Source organism: Colias eurytheme, chromosome 3 (genome assembly GCF_061535395.1).
Source record: "Colias eurytheme isolate Ceu_HAF_F1 chromosome 3, ilColEury1 Martin Lab GWU primary, whole genome shotgun sequence".
Classification (NCBI taxonomy): domain Eukaryota; kingdom Metazoa; phylum Arthropoda; class Insecta; order Lepidoptera; family Pieridae; genus Colias; species Colias eurytheme.
Window position 1 is genome coordinate 5,666,079 of NC_142982.1, and position 22,583 is coordinate 5,688,661.

Genomic DNA, 22,583 nt, shown 5'->3' on the forward strand with positions numbered 1-22,583 from the left:
TATTGCATAGAAAAAGTACGATTCAATAGAACATACTTTAGAAATTCAATTTCCTTTCTATCATAGGCCATTGCCATCAAAATGTTGGCGCAATGCACAATGCTGCCAACTTTTAATGTTACCATATGTGATATGTCTTAGAATAGTTTCTATATTGAAAATATCAGGAAAAATCATTGATTAGTTGATTGGTAATATAATTTACTTAATATACCTTATAAATAATAATAATTATTGTACAAAAAAAAACTCGCAAGAACGTAAAATATTATATTCAACCGTATAGCGTCTTAAATAGCGTATTCCAAACATCTTATTTCTACAATATAATATTATATATGTATACTTAATTATATATTCATATTTATTTTCGATTATCGTATCATTTATTATATTATCTCGTCTACAAGCGTCTAGATTTGCATCTGAAAAATCAACAATACGTGATTTTCGGGTCGGGTGCACAGTTTTTTCGCGTCTTATTATTGTTAACGCGAAAAACTGTGCACACAAAACTCACACATTCGCATCAAAACGCTATTCGATTGTGTAAGTACAGCATTAAAGGTATTAGGAATACTGTAAAATTATTGTGCCTTAAAGTAGAGTTAACACTTAACAGTATATTTTAATATAATAATTGAGATTTAAATTTAGCAATAATTCTTGATTGCATAAATCGGCATAAATCTTAAGCCTCCTCTACACGTCAACAGATGCGTCCGCGGACTCTGGCAGATGCGTCCGCAGATGAATTTCCACGAGCTGTCCACACGTCTGTAGGTCGATATCAGTCTATGTTCATTCTTGGCAGACTCAACTCGCACTCGCACATTAACATTTAAAAAATGGATATTGAGACCGTAGCTGCTGCGGCTATTTATTTATTTAGTACTTTTAACTAGGTACTACTTGAGTGTGCATCGCAGTAGAGTTATTAAAAAGAAATGGAAAAAAAGAAGGTGGTGGATGCTGGCTATACACATATTTTTGGGATTCCATAAACAGTTTTCAGCTTGATATAGCTCAATAAACCTAAAAGTTTCCTCTGTGCTTATATTGTTCGTCATTTCGAGCGTTTTTACGAATGCGACATAAAAAGCACGCGTGCACTCGCAATCGCAACTCCGTTCAAACTTGGTTCAAACTGATGCGTCGGCAGACGTGTGGACAGACGCCGGACGGTCGCGCCGAAACCCATTGGGCGTATTCAGAAAGAAAGCTTGAAACTTATAAGCGCTTATCGGCGCTTATAAGCGCTGGTAACCCGCGCAGGAAAATATATGAACATGCGCTTATAAGCGCTGATAGGCGCCGACAAGTTTCAACAAGTTTCAACAAACTTGTCGGCGCCGATCAGCGCTTATAAGCGCATGTTCATTTTTTTTCCAGCGCGGGTTACCAGCGCTTATAAGCGCCGATAAGCGCTTATAGGCGCTTATAAGTTTCAAGCTTTCTTTCTGAATACGCCCTTTGATGTGGAACACAATACCGACAACAAACGGATTCGAGGCGGACGCATCTGCTGACGTTAAATACCTACCACAGACGCACAAATCACCCCTTCTACACGTCGGCGGACGCATCAACAGATGACGTCTGCAGATCAAGAAGCTTAATATCTAATACACTGGAGATTGCACTATGACCATTAACTTGTCAAAAGAAAATATAACCTTGAATGACGTCAGTGTTGTTTTTTGTCTCTTTCTGTGGGTGACCACACTGGATATTCAGGATTTTTCAAAATAAAAAAAACTAAAAATCATGGTCTATAAATAATAACGACATATATTTTTAACAGTATTTATATTATAATATTACTGGTCAACTTACATGAATAATTATCATCTTTATAGGTACATACCATTTTAATTGGTAGAGAATGATAGTTTTAAATAACGCTTGATAACTTTTGATGTCATACTACGATTTTTTAATTAAAATGAGTGCTACATACATTAAAACATCGTTTTGGTTACTCAAGCTTCAGTCTAAAACTTTTCAATATTCCAAAGGGAGAGTTGCATCGCTAGTGTTGATGTGTGGTAACGATTTAATTACAGTTCTCAGAAATTCGTATGTCTTTCAGGGGCTGTACTTACGGTTACTAATGGTTTCATGGTGGTTAATTATAATACAGTAAAAGTTCCTTATTCACGGGTAATAGGTTCCGTAAATGTGCCGCGAATAGAGAAACCGTGAATAAGGAATGGTAATTTGTATGGGGTTATAGGGGATACGTTCTTAGGTGACGAAATAAAAAAGCAATTACATAAAGAAAACAGTTTAATTTAACCAAACATATTTATTAATTACCATTTAATTAGGTATTATCTTCAGGTTTAGGCAATTGCTTGTCACTTTTTACTCGTTTTTAATTTTTTTTAGTCGACATTATAAATTCGTAGTTGTAGTTCAAGCGTTTACTAAGGATAACGAATGGTTTTTATTTAGGTAAATACATATATGTATGCGATGTACCGGATGTACCGATTCGATCCGCGAATAAAGAATTTTAGGCCGCGAATACAGGATTTAGGTCGCATTTTTTCCATCCGCGAATAGTGAAACCGCGAATGAAGGAAGCGCGAATAAGGAACTTTTACTGTATAATTAAAATTACTTTATCCACAGTTGAGACGCAGTAACAAGAATGTGGTAAATAAAAAGGTATAGCACTTTTCAAAAGGTATTTTTTTTCTGGACCGTAATCCTCAGGCTTAAAATGCAAACTGCATATTCTGGCATGTTGATAAATTTTACCCTTGATAGGCACTATGGACAGCCATTTATTTCTTTTTATTTCATTTTTGGAAAGCTGAAATAAGTAAAACAAAAAAAAAAGGTAAGTTAAAAGAACTATTAATTTCTATGTTAAAGAAGAACAAACATAAAACCACATGTGAGTGCAATATCGATGTCGTGCGTTGTTTCATTACTAGTATAAAAATCTTTGAAATGGTGTTCTAAATGTTCATCATAATTTTGTTAACTATTACAATATTTTCTCTTCGCTATCCGTAAAAACTCGTCATCATGGTTACCTTACTTGTTAAATTGGTTTATTGAAAAATGATGAAATTATTAGGAAAAGAAGATAGATAGAAGATATTTAGCATGATTGATTACTAAAATGATGATAAAATTGACGATTTTTGCCATGAAAATGATTCTAAACAGGTAAATGCATGAGTATTGAGGAATATTGTAAATAGCGTAAATATACACTTGCCTGTGAAATTTTATGCCAGAATTTGGTGTCCAAAAACTTCTGCAATTTTTCACAATGCAATACATTATTTATATTCGGAAAATATTTATTAAATACGGAACAATATTAACTTAAATATTTGAAGCGACGCAATTTTTTTGACACTTATGCCATATTGTCAAAGTGAGAGTTGCTACAATTTTATTATGGTAACTACCCATAATCAGGGAGTATCGCTTTTTAATAATTGGTTCAGATACTTATTTTATTTAGCATAAATAATAATTGTCTCATCCAACAATGCTTCTGAATGACGTTGTTGGCAATTTATCAACAAACTCATGTACAAAAACTAACCTTTTGCACAGAATATTACAGCATACATAGTAGCCTTGGGAAAACTTCGTATTAACAGTGGCAATACCAAGTTAGGTGTGAAAGTGATAAAACACAACAATTTTCTTGTTACTCGTCAATTGTCAAATGTTCATACCGAAATCTCCAGTGTAGAAGGGCTCCGAGGTTATAAGCTTATTTTATTAAGCTTTTTTTTTTATATAAGCTTCTTGCTGCAGATACATCCGTTGACGTGTAGGGGGCTTTACATAAATCCACAGAACAGCATAAAAAGAGCATAAATCTCACTTTTGACGTTTACGCATGATTCCTGATCTATGGTAATTCGGTGTACATTTGACAGGTGTGTAAAGTTTTGGTAAAAAAATAATATTACATTATTTGATAGATTTTTATTGGGTTTTTATTCAGTTTAATTGCAGATTTTCATTTTGTTAATTACGTTGAAGGTCAGGTACATTTGCACCTCCATGACTGGTGTAGATAGATAGTGAATTTCTCTTATTTATATTTCATTGCAAATTGAAAAACAATATTGTGTAAGTAGCCAATTGACAATTTTTATGGTATAGGTACATTATGTAAAGATACAGTTTGCAGTTACACATTCACTCCGCTCCCATAGAGGTTAAAATATATAGAACTTACAATCACTTGTTCAGAAAAATATAGAAATTATGTGATCTAAGGTGATCTAGTTTCAAAGTGAAAGTAATTATTTCCGAGACTTTAGTTGAAGGTAAAAGTTTTACTTTATTGATGATGAAAGCTTTCCTTGTTTTTTATTAAAATTTTAATAAAATGGTATACCTACCAATTGTATGTTTTTATTAACTATATAGAACTTTACTAAATTGACATTAAATAGTAATACTTAAAACAAAATTTATATTAATATTTAATACTAAAGAAAATTGAACAAAATAAGTATATTTGATGTTTTGGTACCTGTTTTAATTGCATGTGTTAAGTATAAATATTTTGGGTATATCTACCTTCTGGTGTTATGTAAACTTTTCAAGTTTTAAAACTACAATTTTGTTTTGGAAACTGAGAACAGTTTCTTTTGAATGATGGTGGTAGCATGTACTATTTTTTTTCATTTTATCTTAAATATTTGTTCAATAGTGAATTAAAGAAATGGACCCGCATCATATGCATCATTTAAATCATGGAATGGATCATGGAAGTCATTCACATGAAGGAATGGAAAATATAGAACATGCAGCTGTTCAAATGAATGGGACTCATTTTATGGAAGATATTAATGTGAATGTAAGAAGTGTATTATTACCACAACTTCCACCATATTATGTTTATAATAACATGTGGCTACATAAATTCATTTCATATTTTCATAATCACCTTCTCATTTTGCATGAAATTTAAAAGTGATAAATAAAATTATTTCATATAATATAATAACAATTTTTATTTTATAGAAAATATTTAACACAAGTGACAATTTCAATATGATGAATGGTGATCAAGAAGCAATGACCCATGAGCATCATGGTCAACATCATGGTCATCACGACATGGGACACAGCATGACGGTAAGTTAAATCTCATGTTCTAAAAATTAATATACTTCCCCACATAGGAACATAATATAGTCAGTTCAGATTATGAATATCATTTTTATAGTTTAAAAACAATTACAGTTCCATGGAGGCTACCTGGAAACCATTTTATTTTCATGGTGGAAAGTGACAGATGCTGGGGAATTTGTTGGATCATTTTTAGCAATATTTCTTGTAGCATTGTTATATGAGGGGTAAGTTACAAATTCATTTATAGATTAACTTAAGGATGTAAGAAAAATGTATAAATTTGTCCATTAAAATTATTTTTTAGGCTCAAATATTACAGAAAACATTTATTATGGAAGACATACACAGGACTTCAATATTGTGCAGTATCACCTCCCGATAAGGGTGTGTCAAATATTTGCGCTCCAGATGATCCTCAAGTCATACAGTAAGTTTTACCAAGTAACTAATAAAAAAGGTTGAAAAAAATACACATAAAATTCAGACTAATAGTGTTACCATAATAATTGATATTTATTATTTTTGCAGACCAGTTCCCCATGTTCTTGACAGGAATACGTAAGTTTGATTAACAGTGTTCCCTTTTTTTACATTCTAATTTATATGTTTGTGACGATTTGAAATTGTTTTAGACCAACAATGATGAGTACTGCACATGCTTGGCAAACAGTGTTACATGGTGTTCAAGTTCTTGTGAGCTATATGTTAATGCTTGTGTTTATGACATACAATACATGGCTATGTGCTGCTGTGGTACTGGGATCTGCAACAGGTTATTTTTTCTTTGGCTGGCGTGAGTCAGTTGTGGTGGACTTTACAGAACACTGTCACTGACATAATATAGTAAGGAACACCATCCTAGTATTACTATTGTTAATTTTTTATAGCCTCGCCACAAAAAAACTCAAAATGTTATGTATATCATGTTATATTAAGACAACCTTTTTGGGTTATATATTTATACCAGTTACTATACAGTTAAAGGTTTAGGTTACTAGAATAAATATTAATGCTTTGGAGATTGTTTTTATTTATTTACCTTTGGACTTACCCTTAATATCACAATTTGACTAGTTAAAAAATGTCTTAAAATATATTTTGCTCAATATACCTAAGCATCTTCAATATTAAGCAGAAATTTTATCAATTTTGAGATTTTAGCATATTTAATTTATCTGAATGTCTATGACTTTTATGTTTTTTTAAATTAGAACTACTATTACATCTATATTCACAATACTGACAATTAAAAGGTTTATTATCAGAATGAAGGCGCTTATGTACATTAAGAGAATTAGAAAATTTTGTACTAAATGTACATTCATCACATAGATATAATTTTTGGTGGGAATGTGTTCTTTTGTGTTTAGTCAAATTTGATGAGACTTTTGTTGAATATGAACATTCTGCACATGAATATAATTTCACACCTTCATCAATATCATTTTTACATTTATTTTTCATAGACCTGGAATGACATTAAAGAAATATTATGAGTGTTTAAAATTAAAAATAAATGTAGTTACTTATTAATAATAATTGGTAAAAAAAAACATCCAAATACCCTCGTTCATGAGTTTGTATGGAGTTTTCTAGGATAGAATTATGTTTGGGTTCGGGTGATGAATTGTTTATCATATTCTGTCGTTCTGATAAAAGCATTTGTGAAATTATCGACTTGGGTTGCTCACTAAATTTAATACTTTTACTTGTTGATGGTCTCCCAGCACAATTAGTCTTAGTGTTAAAAACCCCATTGTAATTATTTAACATAATTGATGTGTCCAGTGGATTTTCTTCTTCCATAACTTCCATTGTCCCGTAATTATTTTTAAGTTACTGACACAATTACTCTGCTAGATTTATGTTTATACTTTATATATCCTTAAAGTGCGTTGAAATATAAATAATACTTAACCCTGGATGTACCTATTCGAAAAATTCTTAAAATTGTGTTGTTGACATTTGTTAATTACCATGTTAGTTTTTTTTTTTTTTTTGCTTTTCATGGCAAGAAGATGTGACTATTTGCCAGTGTCAAGTAAGTCATGTTAAAGTTGGTAAAATGTAAATCGACATGACCATAGAGTAAGTAACATACTACGACAAAAACCACAGTTAGCAAGCATAATCTTCTCAATTTGCGATGCGTTTCATTTGAACAGCTGCAAACTTGCTGCAAAGTGCAAACAAACTATCGGACGCGACTTGTCGCAAATAGACATTTCTTCTTGCCATGAAAAAGTAATTAAAAAGTGTAACTGTCGCTTGTCATACTATGATTAAAAAAAACTATGTCAAAATAGACATGCGCAAAACAGTACCTACGTCAAATAGTAATGCAACATCACGCATCTCTTCCACGGAAGTGATATTACTCCGTAACATCACACATTACCCGATCGATTTTTAATGAAATGATGACATTAATAATATTATAATGTTTATATTATATTAATGGTGATATGTGAAGTATTACAGATCATAATATTGAAAAATAGCAATAATAACTGCAATACTTATTAGTTATTACATATCGTAAAATTACAATTTAAGTAAATATTTAAAAAATGTAGTTGATTTTCCTTCGTACTTGGCCACGTACTTTATGTTGTTTGTTAATAATTGTAATGAACGCAAGCAAATGTCAAACAAAATAAAAAAAGTGAGTGATGCGAGTGATGTTTGCTCGGAGCAATTAACAAGCCTGGAGAAGTAACAATTAATTGAACAATAAAGCACTAGTTTGGCCTTTTTGGCTTATGGCAAAATGTCATGCGAAAAAAGAGGATAGATATATGTCAGTTCGACAGTTTGAAATGACATGTGCTCATTTCAATTTGTTTTAGTGACCAGTCTGGTCACTAACACATGGTGATTTTAATTATTGTTTTTGAAGTGAAAAACGTGTTTTCTAGTTTCTTAAGTTATTTTCTTAAAAGATAATTTACTAAAGATTACATGGCTTGTGTTGTTCACGGCTGCGAAAGCCGTAGTACTGGGAAATCGGATGAAGATTGGAATTTGTCTTTTCACAGGTTAGTGTTTTGATCAATTTTTTTGTTAATTCTATTATAAATAAGTAAATTTACGTTATTTTCATAATCATCTATGTTTTATCTAACCGTAATCATTGAAATGAAATCATAATCAGCTTAGTTTTTAGAAAAAATGCAAAATATAACTTCCATAGTGTTGTGCAATTATCGATACTTGAGTAGGTACGAAGTACTTCATTGATAATGACTGCTTTAAGTTAGGAGAAAAAAAAAAGTATTTAAGTATGGATTTTATTGTTATTTGCAGGTTTCTGGCTTGAGAAAAATTAAAAGATGTTTGGGTTAAAGCTATAGCACAGGGAAAATTGAAAGCCTTCAAAACATTCTTGGCCTTGTTCAAATCATTTCGAATCAGACGGGAAGAAAAGTAAAGTGCTTTGCAGAGATGCTGTGCCACAAGTTTAAGGTGGCATCTATTTTAAATAATAAATATTGTAATTTGTTAATTAAGTATCGAAATAAAATGTTGTAAAAAAATTTTTTAAATTAATTTATTTGTTTTATTTGAAGCAATTTATTTTAAACTTTTACCAATTTTTTCCTGTGGGAATGAATTACTTTCCCGCGGTAAATTGTAGCCTATATGTTATTCTGATGTTTAATCTGTAATATGTATAATTATTGTAAAGTTCCATAAAAACTCATTCAGTAGTAGTTTTTTCGTGAAAGAATATCAAATGTCCATTCTTATATATATTTTTGCTTTTATAATATTAGTAGGATAGGATTATTGATTTGTAAAAAGATCAACCAGGTGGAAGTCAGATTCGCGCACGAAGGGTTCCGTATAATTCTATGAATGAATCTATGAAAACAGGAAAAAATACGTACCTTTTTACGAAACCATAAAAAAACAACCTAACCTCCTGAGACCCAGGATTTTTTTTTCTTTATTTTTTAATAAAAATTAGCTGTATCTGTTCTAATGCAATTATAGATATTAAAAAAAATGGAAAAAAAAATCTTTCGTGGAAAACTTGGATTTTCCTTATGTCATATATATATTACAGGGGGTCCCAGTTCCAAGTGTAATAAGTTTATGAAAATGAAGAAAAACTACATGTTTTTTTAGTTATTATATATTTTTCAACTTGAATCTAAATATTTATTATTCTATCCATTGTTCTGTGTCTATTTTTTGTACCTGTGTTCAAAGATAGGTATTTTTAAGGGTGAGAAACGACCAGTTCAAGTATTTTGTACCGGCGCGGCGGTGTATTTATATTGCCACGTCCACCCCTAGGTCTTATTTCTAATCCATCCTCTCGGTCAGCCTCCTCTAATGCTTGGTCCACGTCATGTGCGTCCCCGAGATGGTCTGCCAACAACTGAAGATGACATACATAGTGACGATTCTGTTCTGACATGACTCATACTCATTGGACGAATGGAAGAAGAATCATTTTCTGGTATTTGTGCGGCTTCATCGGTATCATTTGGGGCATTATCTTCATCTCAAACATTTATTTATTCAATAAGACTTCTTCTAAAAGCATTTTTGAATCGTCATAACAGTACTAACATTTACCACCGATTCGGAAAGCAGTATCTATGGAGAAGAACCGGCAAGAAACTCCATAGATCCATCATATAGGTCAATATTTTACTCATCTAGGTGTTGGTAGATCTCAGTATCTTATAATTCTTGAAAATTATAATAAAATCTGTAACATAAACTAAAGAATGTCATATAGGTAATACATGGGGCCCTTGTAACCAATACCAATTTGGCAAGAATTGAGACCAAATGTCTTACCAGTATGACATAAAAGAAAACATTCATATTTTTCACAAGTTTTAGATTTATCTTACAAAATAACTATTGCGGTTGCAGAAATAATATCTATTATAATTAGATATACAAAGATATACTGCAATATACTAATGGTTCCACTAGAAATGTAAGATTACTGACCACGTGTTTGTCGTCGCACAGCCACCGTCAACTTCGAAATGAGAATACTTCAAATCACTGTCATTTATAAAACCAAAAACCGTTTAGTATAGTAGATGACATACCACTACATCGATTTGAGGTATTATTCCCGCATATACGCAAAAGATGGCGTTGAAATATTTTTTTGTTGTTTATGTAATATATATATGACCGCAGGCCCCAGGAGGCTAAACCGAAATACCTAATAATATTTTTTTATAAATACCACTACCATACAATGCAAGGCAGTCAATACGCATCGTAAATGAATAATTCCAAATTAAACGAATCTTAAAATTTGGAATTACCTATCCATAATTCAAAATTAAAAGAATCTTAAATTATCTTCAAGCAATTTTATAACTTAATTTTTTTATTTATCGATATTTTAGTATTCGATAAAGTAAAGGCAAGCACTACCTTTTTAGAACAAAAAGTGGCTACATGAGGATTTGAATGCCAAGCAGATAACAGTGTGTTGTCTCTTTCTATCGCATTAATTAGGGTATTGAATAAAAGAGAGCCACTATATAAGAAACGTTCAATTAATTGTTACTTCTCCAGGCTTGTTAATTGCTCCGAGGATGTTTGTAACTGATGCGTAATGCGTGATGTTGCATTGCGTGTCAAAGTGATATTACTTTTGTACTATTAAGGTCAGCCGAGGCAAGTGTGACATAAATTTAAATGGTACAAATTTTTTTTTTTAATATTTCGTTACCGTAATAGTCCTATGCCGATATTTTAATTTTAATACATTAATTATTCATTTGTTCAATGTTTTAACAATGATTTGTAATGTTCCTAGAAGTTTTGTGTGACATACGTAAGCAAAAAGAAAGGAAGGTTGGAGATTGACACACTTACCCCAGGAATGGGGCAAGTGTAACAGATAGCATTTTTATTTGTTCCTCTGGTTATTGTTGCTGGTCTCTTACTGAAATAATGAGATATTAAATATGTCAACTTAATTTATTGGAACCCTTAAACATGTTTATGCTCTCTTTCGATAAGGATGAGGACATAAAAAAAATATATGGAATTAAATCCATATTAGGCTGTAAGGTGGACATACAGCCCCTGAAAACATCTAAGCTGATACCACAATGCAAAAGGTGTCAAGCATACGGCCACACACAAAAATACTGTTCAAAAGAACCCAGATGTGTTAAGTGTACAGGCAAGCATTTAACAAAGGATTGCAATAAACCAACTACAATGAAACCAAAATGTGTTCATTGTGGAGAGCCTCATCCGGCTAACTATAGGGGATGCACAGTGGCTAAAGAACTTCAAATTATTAAAAACAAAAGCATAAAAAGGAATGTGCAGCCAAATCTTCAAATTCTAAACAAAGAAAAAGTGACCAAACTCAGTAAACTTACAACAACAAAAGAACTTTCGTATGCATCAGTGACACGAGGAGCGCAGCCACAAACATCCTCACAGTCACAAAATAAGCCACTAAACCAACTCATGGATGAAAAAATGAATACCATCTTAAAGCTTTTAACCTCGTTTGATGAGAGGCTTAAAAAACTTGAGGAAAGCAATAAAAGAGCTTCCAATCATAAACAATAAAAATGTCGAATACATTAAAAATTATGGCATGGAATGCAAATGGACTGCTAAAACATCAGAATGAACTTACAGCAGTCCTAGACATAGAAAACATTGATGTATGCCTCATCTCAGAGACACACTTCAACAAAGAATCCCACGTAGAAATCAAAGGCTACAAAGTTTATCACGCGCTACATCCCCATAATACATCAAGAGGAGGAAGTGCTGTCATTATAAAGGAGAACATCTACCATTATGAAGTAAATAAATACGAAAAAGAAGAAATACAAGCAGTGGCGGTCAGTGTAAAAACTAAGCATTGTCCTATAACCATTTCATCCATATACTGTCCACCAAGGTATTCCTTGAAAGCAGATCATTACAAAAGCCTTCTACACGATCTTGGAAACAGATTTATATTAGGAGGTGATTTTAATGCTAAAAACGTATACTGGGGTTCAAGACTGACCACAACCAAAGGAAGAGAGTTACTATGTGCTATTAGAGACACGCAATGTAAAACTTTATCAACGGGTAAACCAACCTATTGGCCAACCGACCGACAGAAAAAACCAGACTTAATTGACTTTTTTATTTATAAAAATATATCACAAAATTTTCTCCACATTGAGGAAGGTTATGACATGAGCTCAGACCACTCGCCTATCATACTAACTATAAGTGAGAGCATAATAATGAGGGAAAGTCATCCTACTTTAGTAAATAAATATACTAATTGGGAAAGCTTCAAAAAGGACTTGGAATCTGTGATAGAATTAAAAATTCCTCTAAAATGCGAGGAAGATCTGGAGCATGAAATCAGAAAATTTATTGTTGATATACAGAAAAGCGCTTGGAATAATACACCTACTGTTAGAAAAAGCAAAAGATCCAATAATTATCCGCCAGAAATAATAAATCTTATAGCCAAAAAAAGACAACAAAGACAGATATGGCATCATACGAGATTTCCACATGATAAAACAGTACTTAATAATCTTACTAAAAGACTGAAAAGAACAATTCAAAAGTTTCAAGATGAATCAATGGATATCTTCCTTAGTCATCTAACTAGTGATCGTACAACAGATTACTCCCTTTGGAAAACCACAAAAAGTTCAAAAAAACCAATGACGCATATCCCACCAATCAAAGATGTGAATGGGAGGTGGGCAATCAGCAACGAGCAAAAAGCAGCAAGATTTGCACAACATCTGGAGCAAATTTTCAAACCCAATGAAGAGAATGAACACTTCACTTTAGTAGAAGAAACAGCAATTGATGAGCTAGAAATAAGACTAGTCACTCCAAGAGAAGTATCCAGTGAAATTAAACGACTTAGCCGAAAGAAAACACCTGGCTATGATCTCATTACTGGAGAAATCCTTAGAAACCTTCCGCGGAAGGCTATTGTCAAACTAACTACAATCATTAATGCTACCTTTAGGCTTAAGTGTGTGCCTGATGTGTGGAAAATAGCCGAAGTTATAATGATACCAAAACCTGGTAAACCGCCACATGAGACTACTTCATACCGGCCGATCTCTCTGCTGCCGATCATGTCAAAATTATTTGAAAAACTTTTCTTGAAACGGTTAAAACCTATAATCGAGGAAAGAAACTTAATTCCTGAGTACCAATTTGGATTCAGAGAACGCCATTCTACAATAGATCAAGTACATAGGATAACCAATATAATTGAAAAGGCTCTAGAAGAAAGAAAAGTTTGCTCCACGGTATTTTTGGATGTGGCGCAAGCATTTGATAAAGTATGGCACGAAGGGCTTATATACAAACTAAGAAATATGCTCCCAAAACAGTTTGCTGACATCTTAGAGTCTTACTTATCACAACGTATGTTTAGAGTAAGACAAGATGATGCATATTCAGAGCTTAAGCCTATAAAAGCTGGAGTACCGCAAGGAAGTGTCCTGGGTCCTATTCTGTACTTGTTGTACACTTGTGATATTCCTGAGTTAGAGAACAACACCATTGCAACATTTGCGGATGACACAGCTATAATGGCTACAGGTGACACTCATGAAGAAGCAGTAGAAAAAGTTCAGACAGCTGTTAATACGATCTTTGACTGGACGAAAAAATGGAGAGTAAAACTCAATGAGTCTAAATCTATTCACATAGACTTCACAAACAAAAAGCCAAATTATCATCCGGTATACATAAATAATCATGTAATACCTTATCAAAATACAGCGAAATACCTGGGGATGACTCTAGACGCAAAGCTTCGCTGGAAGGCTCATGTCAAAAAGAAACGCGAGGAGCTAGAGCTTCGCTATAAGGCTATGTACTGGCTAATTGGCAAGCATTCTACACTTTCAAAGCAAAACAAATTACTCTTGTATAAACAAGTCCTTATGCCTTTGTGGACTTATGGTAGTCAGCTTTGGGGCTGTACCAAACAAAGTAATATCACTATCATACAACGATTCCAAAATAAAGTGCTGAGAGAGATCGTGAATGCTCCCTGGTACATTAGAAATGACGACCTACATCGGGACCTTAAAGTAGATCTCGTCACGGACATAATTAAAAAAAACGCCGAAGCTCACGAACGCAGACTTCACCATCATGTGAACGTCGAGGCTATCCAGCTCCTTGACAACACGGACATAGTGAGAAGACTAAAAAGGACAAAACCTTTTGAGTTAGTTTAGTGAAGTGTCAGTGTAATATAGTGAGTGCTATTCATAAAGAACACATGAACAAAGTGTCTTCGCCTTAAATAGAGACATTAAGAAAAGTGTTAATGGACACATTCTTAGACATACTATACCTAGCAAATTAAGTTAGATTTATATTACTCATTAGCCTATATATAGTAAAGGGCTAGATCGTAATTTTCAATAATGATAAAAAAAAAAAAAAAAAAAAAAAAAAAAAACTTAATTTATAATCTAATCCAATAACACGATAGTCTATTCTTGCTTGCAACAGATTTATATTCTAGAAGGGGTAAGTGTGACAGATTTTTCGAGGACTAGTGATGTGACAGTATGTTACACTTCCCCCGGGAAGGTTTAAGCATAATAAAACGTAAATATGTACTTATTAGTTAAAAATTATATTTAATTAAAAAAAGTATCTAACTATTACAATTGAAGCCATTTTCTTCTCAAACTCCTCTGAAAAAACTGTTGGTTCAAAGCTGTCATATGCTGCTCCCGTACTGCTTTGACTGCTTCGCGTAGAGTTTCTTAAGAGTATTTATCAGTAGTTTTTCTTTTATAGTATCGTACCATCTAAAACAAAACAAATGCTTCAATTTAACTTTAAAAAAATCGTTGTATAAAATATATGCTGTCCCATCACTATCATGGTATCCTCATACAAAAGGGCTGGGGTAAGTGTGACTGTGTCACACTTTCCCATGTTAGGTTAGCGGGTGAGGTAAGTGTGACAATGCACATATGTCAAAGAATATCAGAAATTTGGGCACAGAAACATATAAAACTTCAAATACAAATCGTAATACTTTGTCGCTTACCTTTAACTCCTTAAAACAACACTCCAAAACACCAAAAATCACTAAACGCGACGTCCCAAATATCACGGACTTCAATCATAATTCGCTTTGTTTTTCAAAATGGCGTATGTCGGTAAAACAGTTGAGTATTTGCTGTGTGTCAATACAAAAATTAATGATGAAAAAGTTCTTCTAACGTACGTTAGACGGCGTTAAAACAAATAAACGTGTTTAGGGCGCGTAATTTGAATTTGTTACACTAGCCCCACTGTCACACTTGCCTCGGTTGACGATACACGCATTACCTACCCATGTCTATGTCAAATGTCAATTGTCAAATCACTAATGCACAGGCAGAATTTGTACCAAGCAAAATTACCAATAAATTTAAAATTGAATTGTTCTGTCGTCTGTCAATAATAACTAATAAGTATCACATCATATTAGAAGAACGTTGTATACCTAATACGTACTTAATTCTAGAATTTATTAACATGAAATTATTACATACAAATATGATTCTACGCTTCCGATTGTGTTTACGAAACTGTAGCAATACATCTCAAGGTGCATTTGTAAAAGAGTTGGAAGGAAATTATATTCCCCACACAAACTTCCAAAGAACTTTGCTCAGTTTAGGTAGTGCAGTGGTTGCTCTTTTAGATCCTCATAGAGGTGACATGATAGCTTGTTTAGGAGAAGTTACTGGCAGCCAGGCTATCAGATATATGCGTCAAAAGATGCTGGAAACGCATGAGGGTGCAGAAATATTAAGAGAAATGCCTCGTATCAACTCTAAAACGGTGTGCTTTGAAACTCTATCACAGATGCCTGAAAATACTTTAGGGCGGGTGTATGCAGATTTTATGCAAAATAACAATATAACTGCAGATTCAAGATTGCCAGTCCAATTTATTGAAGATCCAGAATTGGCATATGTTATTCAACGGTACAGAGAAGTTCATGATTTAGTGCATGCTACATTGTTTATGAAAACCACTATGTTGGGGGAAGTATGTTATCATTAATCTGAGTCATCAAAAATATATGACTTATAGATGAAATAATATTTTCTGATGCTGACATGTATGTTTCTACTCCATATCTACTTTTAGGTTACTGTCAAGTGGGTAGAAGGTATACAAACAAAGTTACCAATGTGTATTGGTGGAGGAATATGGGGAGCAGCACGCTTGAAACCTAAACATAGATATCTATATTTAAAATACTATTTGCCTTGGGCTATTTATACAGGAAATAATGCCAAATTTATGCAAGGTAACTAATTAATTATTGTTATGTTTATGAATACCAATATGTCTTTTTAAATTACCAATTTAACATACTATATTATTTCACAGGCATTTACTATGAAAAGAGATGGGAACAAGATATCAATGAGTTTCATAAAGAAATGAACATCACAAGATTGAAAGACTCCTGATGTTTTATTAATTTTGAAGGTACAAAAATATAATATATTGAATTAGAAATATTTGTTATTTATAAAAACATATTTATTAAAAAAATAAAAGACTAAGTAAAGCTCAATATTTCTTATTTTTCTAAGTTATTCCATCATAATAACATCTCAGAACTGCGGCCATTGGGATTATGTAATGGTGTAACACAACCATTAACTTCAACAAGCCATTCATACCAAACCCTCCTTGAATCAACACACCTCCAAAATGTTGCCTTAATTGTGTCTCCCTTTTGAACTCTCAATGGTGTCTGTAAAATAAAGTAAATTAAAATTGTTGCTTAAAAATCTGAAAGTATTTTCCTATGATTAAATATAATTTGTATAATATAATCTAAAATGTTATTACCCGTATTGGTATAAATACTGGAAACCATGATATCATTCCTGGGCTATGGGTAGAGGGTACAATGCTGATCATTTCATCTCCATAGAGTAAACAATCAAAGTATCCTCCAAATCCATGCATTACATTATCTTGTGTTGCTTGCCATGTGAGAGTTATTTTTCTTCTATTATCTGTTAATGGCAGACCTCTGTAGTCTACCAACATTTGTCCTTCATTGTCCTTAATGCCTTCTGCTGGATGGGTAAATGTGAATACTTGCTATAATAAAAAGAAAAAAACAAAACAGTGCTTATTACTCATTATAGTAACCCAACCTTGTATACATAAAAATACCTTTCTAAAGTCATACCTTTGTGTCACCAATATCGTTTTTGTTTTGCATGTATACTACCCACAATGTTTCTAAATTCTTTTCAATTTTTTGTGGATCTCCAGAACATGCTATTTTTGCTGCAGCCCATAATCGTGCGGATGATATTGGTGCGACATAGGAAGCGTATTCACATGGTATTGAGATTCCGTTTGGTTTTAATAGACCAGCTGCACCGTCCAAGCACTCTGGTGACAATTCATTGTCAGCCCAGGAACCTACAATTTTAACGAACATTTAAACATTCCAACTATAAACTTATTGTTCATCGTTCCATTTAAAAATATCTTAAGTTATAATTACCTAAAAGTTCTGAAACAATTATATCAGCTTTAGGTGATAAATTCAAATATCTCATGTCACCAGGTACAACTGTTACGTCACGGTCATTCCATATCTCCCGCACTTGGGCTGTTAAAACAACAACTGCACAAGGGTTCTTTTCCACAGCTATAACCTATGTCAAAATATAAGTTAAAGAGTATTTGCATGAAAATCACTTGCTTTTCAAGTTGAATATGAGTTTTGTATTAAAATTTATTAAAAACATAAAATATTACAAATATGAATTAATAATGAATTTGCATCCTACCTTCACTTTTGTATTAGTAATGTCAGCAGCATTCAATGTAGCTCTCACAAGGGGACCTCGCCCTGCACCTAATACCATTACAGTGATAGGTGCATCTTGTACTGTCTCCACATTGATTTCTGGAGCATCACCTTGACCACTTTCGTGTACATCCTTACTTTCAGTTTTACTCTGTGAAGCCTGAAAAATAAAGCAGTTATTAAAAAAATACAGTTCTTTTTTGCGTTTTTGCGAGTCTGGTTTAATATCTAAATAGCATGTCTTGCTATGATATGAGGAGTAATGGGATAAATTATTAATATTTTTTCTTTCATATACTATCAAAACGAAGGATCGTGAAGGGGATATATTAAGAGATTTTGTTTTATTGTATTGAAGTTTACAAAAGGTCTATAATCTATATTTTTAGCCTAAAAATGTATAGGTAAATAATAAAAAATATGAATCTCACTTCTTTCCTTTTTTGGAGATCCTTTAAAGCTAGCACTATGGCCTTCTGATATTGATCATATTTTATTGGATCTTTTTCAAAAACATTATATGTGTGAGTGTCCAAATTATCTGCTAGAGGTTGTAAGGGTGTCTGAAGGTAATCTTCCCATCTATAACAAATGAGAAATATCCACCAACATTATCAAAAAGCTTTTCTGAGAATATACAAATATAATATGACAATTCGATTATCAAGAACATTTGCTGTTACATTTTTATGTGAGAATTGTAATTTATATTTATAATAAAAATTAAAGATGAAAAATTTTATAACTTACCCTCTTGCATAACATAACATAGGATCATCAGCTACATTGGACCGTCTTTGCCAAAGTCTACACATATATTGCAAGTAGTGTTCTATATTAGATCTTTTAGCACCTCTTATAATTACTTGAGCATCCCTTTCAACCATACTAATAACAAATTGTTGGTGAGCTCTTGAAAGAACTGGATATCTAAAAATATTTAATACATACTGTTATCTGGCTTGCTGTACTCTTAAATACTAAGCATAACAAAACTACAATTCTATACCCCTTTTTATTATTTTGGAAAATGTGAGTTGGTAAAACTAGAGCTTTTACTGGCTCTCCAAGCCATCTCTTTACTACAGCACGAGACGGTAGGTCAGCTGAAACCTCCAACACAACACCAACACGTTTGTCCCAGTTCATGTTCTCATGAAATTTCGACCAACAATACCATGTTTTATTGTAGGGTTCATCTTGGTCATAATCTTCATATTCATCACTGTTTCTTAAAGTTCTTGTACAGAACATGGGAACACAAGCCCATATCAACGTAGGATGATGACTGTAATTAAAAAACAATGTTATTATGCTAATATTTAAAACATATCCCTGTCAAAGATATTTTTAGGATCGATTTTTTTAAAGAAATTCCATTTGATATTGTTGCCCTCTAATAGAAAAGTAGTCAAACCTTGTCTCTTGATAAGTTTGTAGGATCCTTGCTAAGTTGACATTATTTTTAGAATTTAGGGAAATCATAATAGCAGGGACACCTAAACCTCGACAATAAAAAAGCTCTTCATTTAAACAGTCTTCATGACGTTGCTGAACAAGAGGCGACTGTGAATCGACATTAAGATATGGAGATACTCTTGCAACGATTCTATTTGTCCAATCTTGAGGTGATAATATCATATCCGATCTAGTAAAACCTCCTACCGCAGTCCTGTTTCCTAGGAATGACCTGCGAAAACGGGGGTGAATAATTGGCGTCACGATAAAAGAATAATTCGCGTGCAGTGCTTCCGTTACGCATTCTTGGATATCTGGAGTTAGGGAATACTCCAAACCGCACGATATCTCCTGCTGAGCCATAGTAAAATAATAAAATAAAAACAAAGCTAGGTTTTATGGTAATGTTTACTCGTTTTTAGTGGTTATTTGGTTAACAGTGGTTAACCCTGAGGGTTAACCTGCACATTACAATGTGACAATAAACAATTTACAAGGATCGATTGGCAGTTGGCACTTGCCACTTGGATGACACTGACAGAGGGGCGTGAGTGGGAAATAAGGGTTGCCAACGGCAAAAATTTTCTTAGTTTCACGGAATGAACTATGTCAATGAATCTATTAGGTACTTTTGATTTAGCCAATTCAAATGTCTTCTGAGAGTTTTTTACATGACTGGGGGAAATATTATATATAACAAATTTAATTAATTAATTGTCAGTATCTGTCTGATCTTTCATCAATAAATAAATCAAATGACGTTTTAACATTACACACAGGCCACAGCATGGAACTATAATATATACTACGTATGGAACCCACACTCCCTAAGAAAAAGTAAAGTCAAAAAATTTGACCTTGAATCTTATCGTTTCCCCTCCGTCTCTTTCTAGTTACGGTGAGTCATGGAAATATATATAGTATGTCTATATTTCCGTGGGGTGAGTATAAATGTAAAAAATTCAGGATATTAAGGAAAAAAATAACGGATACATCAATTTTATTCGTATTAAAATTTTACTATAATACTAGATTTTGCCCGCGACTTCGTCGTCGTTGAAGTCATAAAACATAAAATCCCATTTATCCCGTGGGGATTTCGGAATAGCCTTTCTAAGTGCACCTTTAGGATACTCTAGATATACAGAGTGTGCCAAATTTCATGTCTTTAGGTCCAGTGATTTTAGGCTGTGCGTTGTCTGTCAGTCACTAAGTAACGGGAGAGTTTTATATTTATTGATTGATTGATGGTTGATGATTTACGGCGGAAATAAATTACGTAATTGCATTTATTATTCTAATATAGTTACTGTAGAGTTTTTGCAAATAGATAAAAAATAGATGTTCAAGTATTTAACATTGGAAAATTGTAATGTTCCTTTCAGCGTTTTTTCATGTTTGCGTCTTCCGCTATCTGTAATGCATCTTCAGAACACAGGACCGCTATAAATTATGACAACATTTTGCTGTATAATTTGGCGTTACGTCCAGTCATTTGAGGAATTAATGAAGTAAAATATCAATGTGTTTTTATAATATTTATTTATCATTACAATGCCAACTGCCTTTACAAATTTGCAAATTATAAGATAATAACAATAAAAAGTAACGAAATCGGTTCACTGAAAATATTTTTATCATTCCATACCCTTAAGTATTTAAATAGTTTTAAGAGTACTTGAAATATGAGATCGTGGTCTAGCGCTTCCCTATCATACAATAAAAAACAAAATATATATATTCAGGGTGTAATCGTTAAGTGTGCACAGGTGATTATTCCGTAACTATTGCAGGTATCAAAAAACTTTAAACTGATATCGATATGATACTGATATGATACTTTACCTAATGAGTAAAATAGCAATAATAACTTTTTTTAAATATAACAAGAAATATCTAAAAATGTAACTTTAAACCCTCCCTCTCATACATTTTATTTCCCGTAACGTATATATTACGTTCCCACTGCTGGGACATGGCCTCCTATGAGGTTACAGCCACATCCACCACACTGGCCAAGTGCGGGTTTAAAATGAATGTTGCATATCTTCACTTTTTCAAAACAGGATATTTTTAATTCTACTATATTTAGCCATGTATTACGTTCCGCTAGATTGGACGGAAACCTGTAAAGAGAAAAGAAGATTATTTGCAAAATATAAAAAAAAAGTCATTTAGATACAGATAACACAAAATTTGTGCTGTTGTCTTGTGCTTCTATTTCAGTAGGTACCATATATGTATGTACTTTGAGTTTTTGATTTTACAATATATCATTATATAAAAGTAGTAAACAACGTTTTTATACCATTAACTTTCACGCCAATTGAACTAACTCAAGTGGAGAAAGACTTCTCCTCATATAAAATACCATACCGAAATATATGTACACAATTTTATAAAGTATGGACACCCTAGTCTAATATTTATTACAATCATGAAACATTTAATAATAAGCAAATAACGATGTTAAATGGAAAAAACCTAATCAAAATTAACATTATAATCACAACTTCGATCTATTATTCCAGATTTAACAACAATTAAAGTAGAAATATTACTAAACTACAATTTTACATGAAGCGTAGTTTATGCATGGTTTTTTGTACTTACGAATGAAATATAATATCACATCCTGGATGCCATTCACTTTTGCAACCGCGCACAATATATTTACAACCATTTCTATTAATTTTGGCTCAGAATAATTCCAAAATACAAGAACAAACTCACGAAATGAACATAAACATCCGCCATTTTGCAGTAAACATTATTTGACACCTAGAATTGGGGCTGCCGCGCAACGATTTTCATAACATAATTCAAAATATGGGAAAAAAATTATGAGCGTGTTCGATAAGCAGTCCATTTTAAAAGTTGTAAACCTTTGTTATTTCAATGGAAAAGCAAACCTGCATGAATCTCGTTTAAATTTCATTTTTTTAGCGGATTTTATTAATGATTTATGTCATATAGACTATTATTACTGACAGTCGATTTTTTAATGCACGTCAATAGGGGAAAAATTTACAATCACGCTGGCTACCCTATGGGGTAAACAGGGGTTACTTGCGGTCATTCTATCAGTTTTTTATTTATTCTTAGGAGTTTGGGTTCCAGTATGACTATAGTTCCATGGGCC

General features: G+C 32.7%; 4 protein-coding genes and 2 long non-coding RNA genes across 9 annotated transcripts; 3 read left to right on the forward strand and 3 right to left on the reverse strand.

Annotated features, from left to right (window-relative positions):
* The first annotated feature begins 3,831 nt into the window (after positions 1–3,831).
* LOC149909580 (high affinity copper uptake protein 1-like) lies at positions 3,832–6,143 on the forward strand. Of its 4 annotated transcripts, none has more exons than XM_090119626.1 (7): positions 3,832–3,914; positions 4,700–4,846; positions 5,014–5,127; positions 5,236–5,348; positions 5,429–5,551; positions 5,653–5,682; positions 5,757–6,143. In XM_090119626.1, the coding sequence occupies exons 2-7, from the start codon at positions 4,712–4,714 to the stop codon at positions 5,956–5,958; spliced, it is 717 nt and encodes a 238-aa protein (XP_089975752.1). In that variant the 5' UTR covers positions 3,832–3,914; positions 4,700–4,711; the 3' UTR covers positions 5,959–6,143. The 4 variants fall into 4 exon arrangements, with proteins under 4 accessions (XP_089975752.1, XP_089975749.1, XP_089975753.1 ...); XM_090119623.1 differs by lacking the exon at positions 3,832–3,914 and adding an exon at positions 3,921–4,110; XM_090119627.1 differs by lacking the exon at positions 3,832–3,914 and adding an exon at positions 4,151–4,375.
* Positions 6,123–7,088, reverse strand: LOC149909581 (uncharacterized). The gene is made up of 2 exons (XM_090119628.1): positions 6,689–7,088; positions 6,123–6,592 (listed from the first exon to the last, which is right to left on the reverse strand). Exons 1-2 carry the CDS (start codon positions 6,937–6,939, stop codon positions 6,268–6,270), a joined length of 576 nt encoding a protein of 191 aa, XP_089975754.1. The 5' UTR covers positions 6,940–7,088; the 3' UTR covers positions 6,123–6,267.
* Positions 7,089–8,018: 930 nt separating this feature from the next.
* On the forward strand, positions 8,019–8,673 carry LOC149909582 (uncharacterized). The gene is made up of 2 exons (XR_016458436.1): positions 8,019–8,162; positions 8,431–8,673. It is a non-coding gene; the product is annotated as an uncharacterized LOC149909582 (long non-coding RNA).
* Positions 8,674–15,508: 6,835 nt separating this feature from the next.
* On the forward strand, positions 15,509–16,722 carry Coq4 (Coenzyme Q4). Its single transcript, XM_090119630.1, has 3 exons — positions 15,509–16,182; positions 16,285–16,447; positions 16,531–16,722. The coding sequence occupies exons 1-3, from the start codon at positions 15,664–15,666 to the stop codon at positions 16,611–16,613; spliced, it is 765 nt and encodes a 254-aa protein (XP_089975756.1). The 5' UTR covers positions 15,509–15,663; the 3' UTR covers positions 16,614–16,722.
* On the reverse strand, positions 16,711–19,863 carry csul (protein arginine N-methyltransferase 5). Its single transcript, XM_090119629.1, has 9 exons — positions 19,401–19,863; positions 18,993–19,271; positions 18,734–18,913; positions 18,415–18,565; positions 17,964–18,143; positions 17,675–17,828; positions 17,351–17,589; positions 17,002–17,259; positions 16,711–16,903 (listed from the first exon to the last, which is right to left on the reverse strand). The coding sequence occupies exons 1-9, from the start codon at positions 19,802–19,804 to the stop codon at positions 16,748–16,750; spliced, it is 2,001 nt and encodes a 666-aa protein (XP_089975755.1). The 5' UTR covers positions 19,805–19,863; the 3' UTR covers positions 16,711–16,747.
* Positions 19,864–20,966: 1,103 nt separating this feature from the next.
* On the reverse strand, positions 20,967–22,566 carry LOC149909585 (uncharacterized). The gene is made up of 2 exons (XR_016458583.1): positions 22,055–22,566; positions 20,967–21,567 (listed from the first exon to the last, which is right to left on the reverse strand). It is a non-coding gene; the product is annotated as an uncharacterized LOC149909585 (long non-coding RNA).
* Positions 22,567–22,583: the final 17 nt, after the last annotated feature.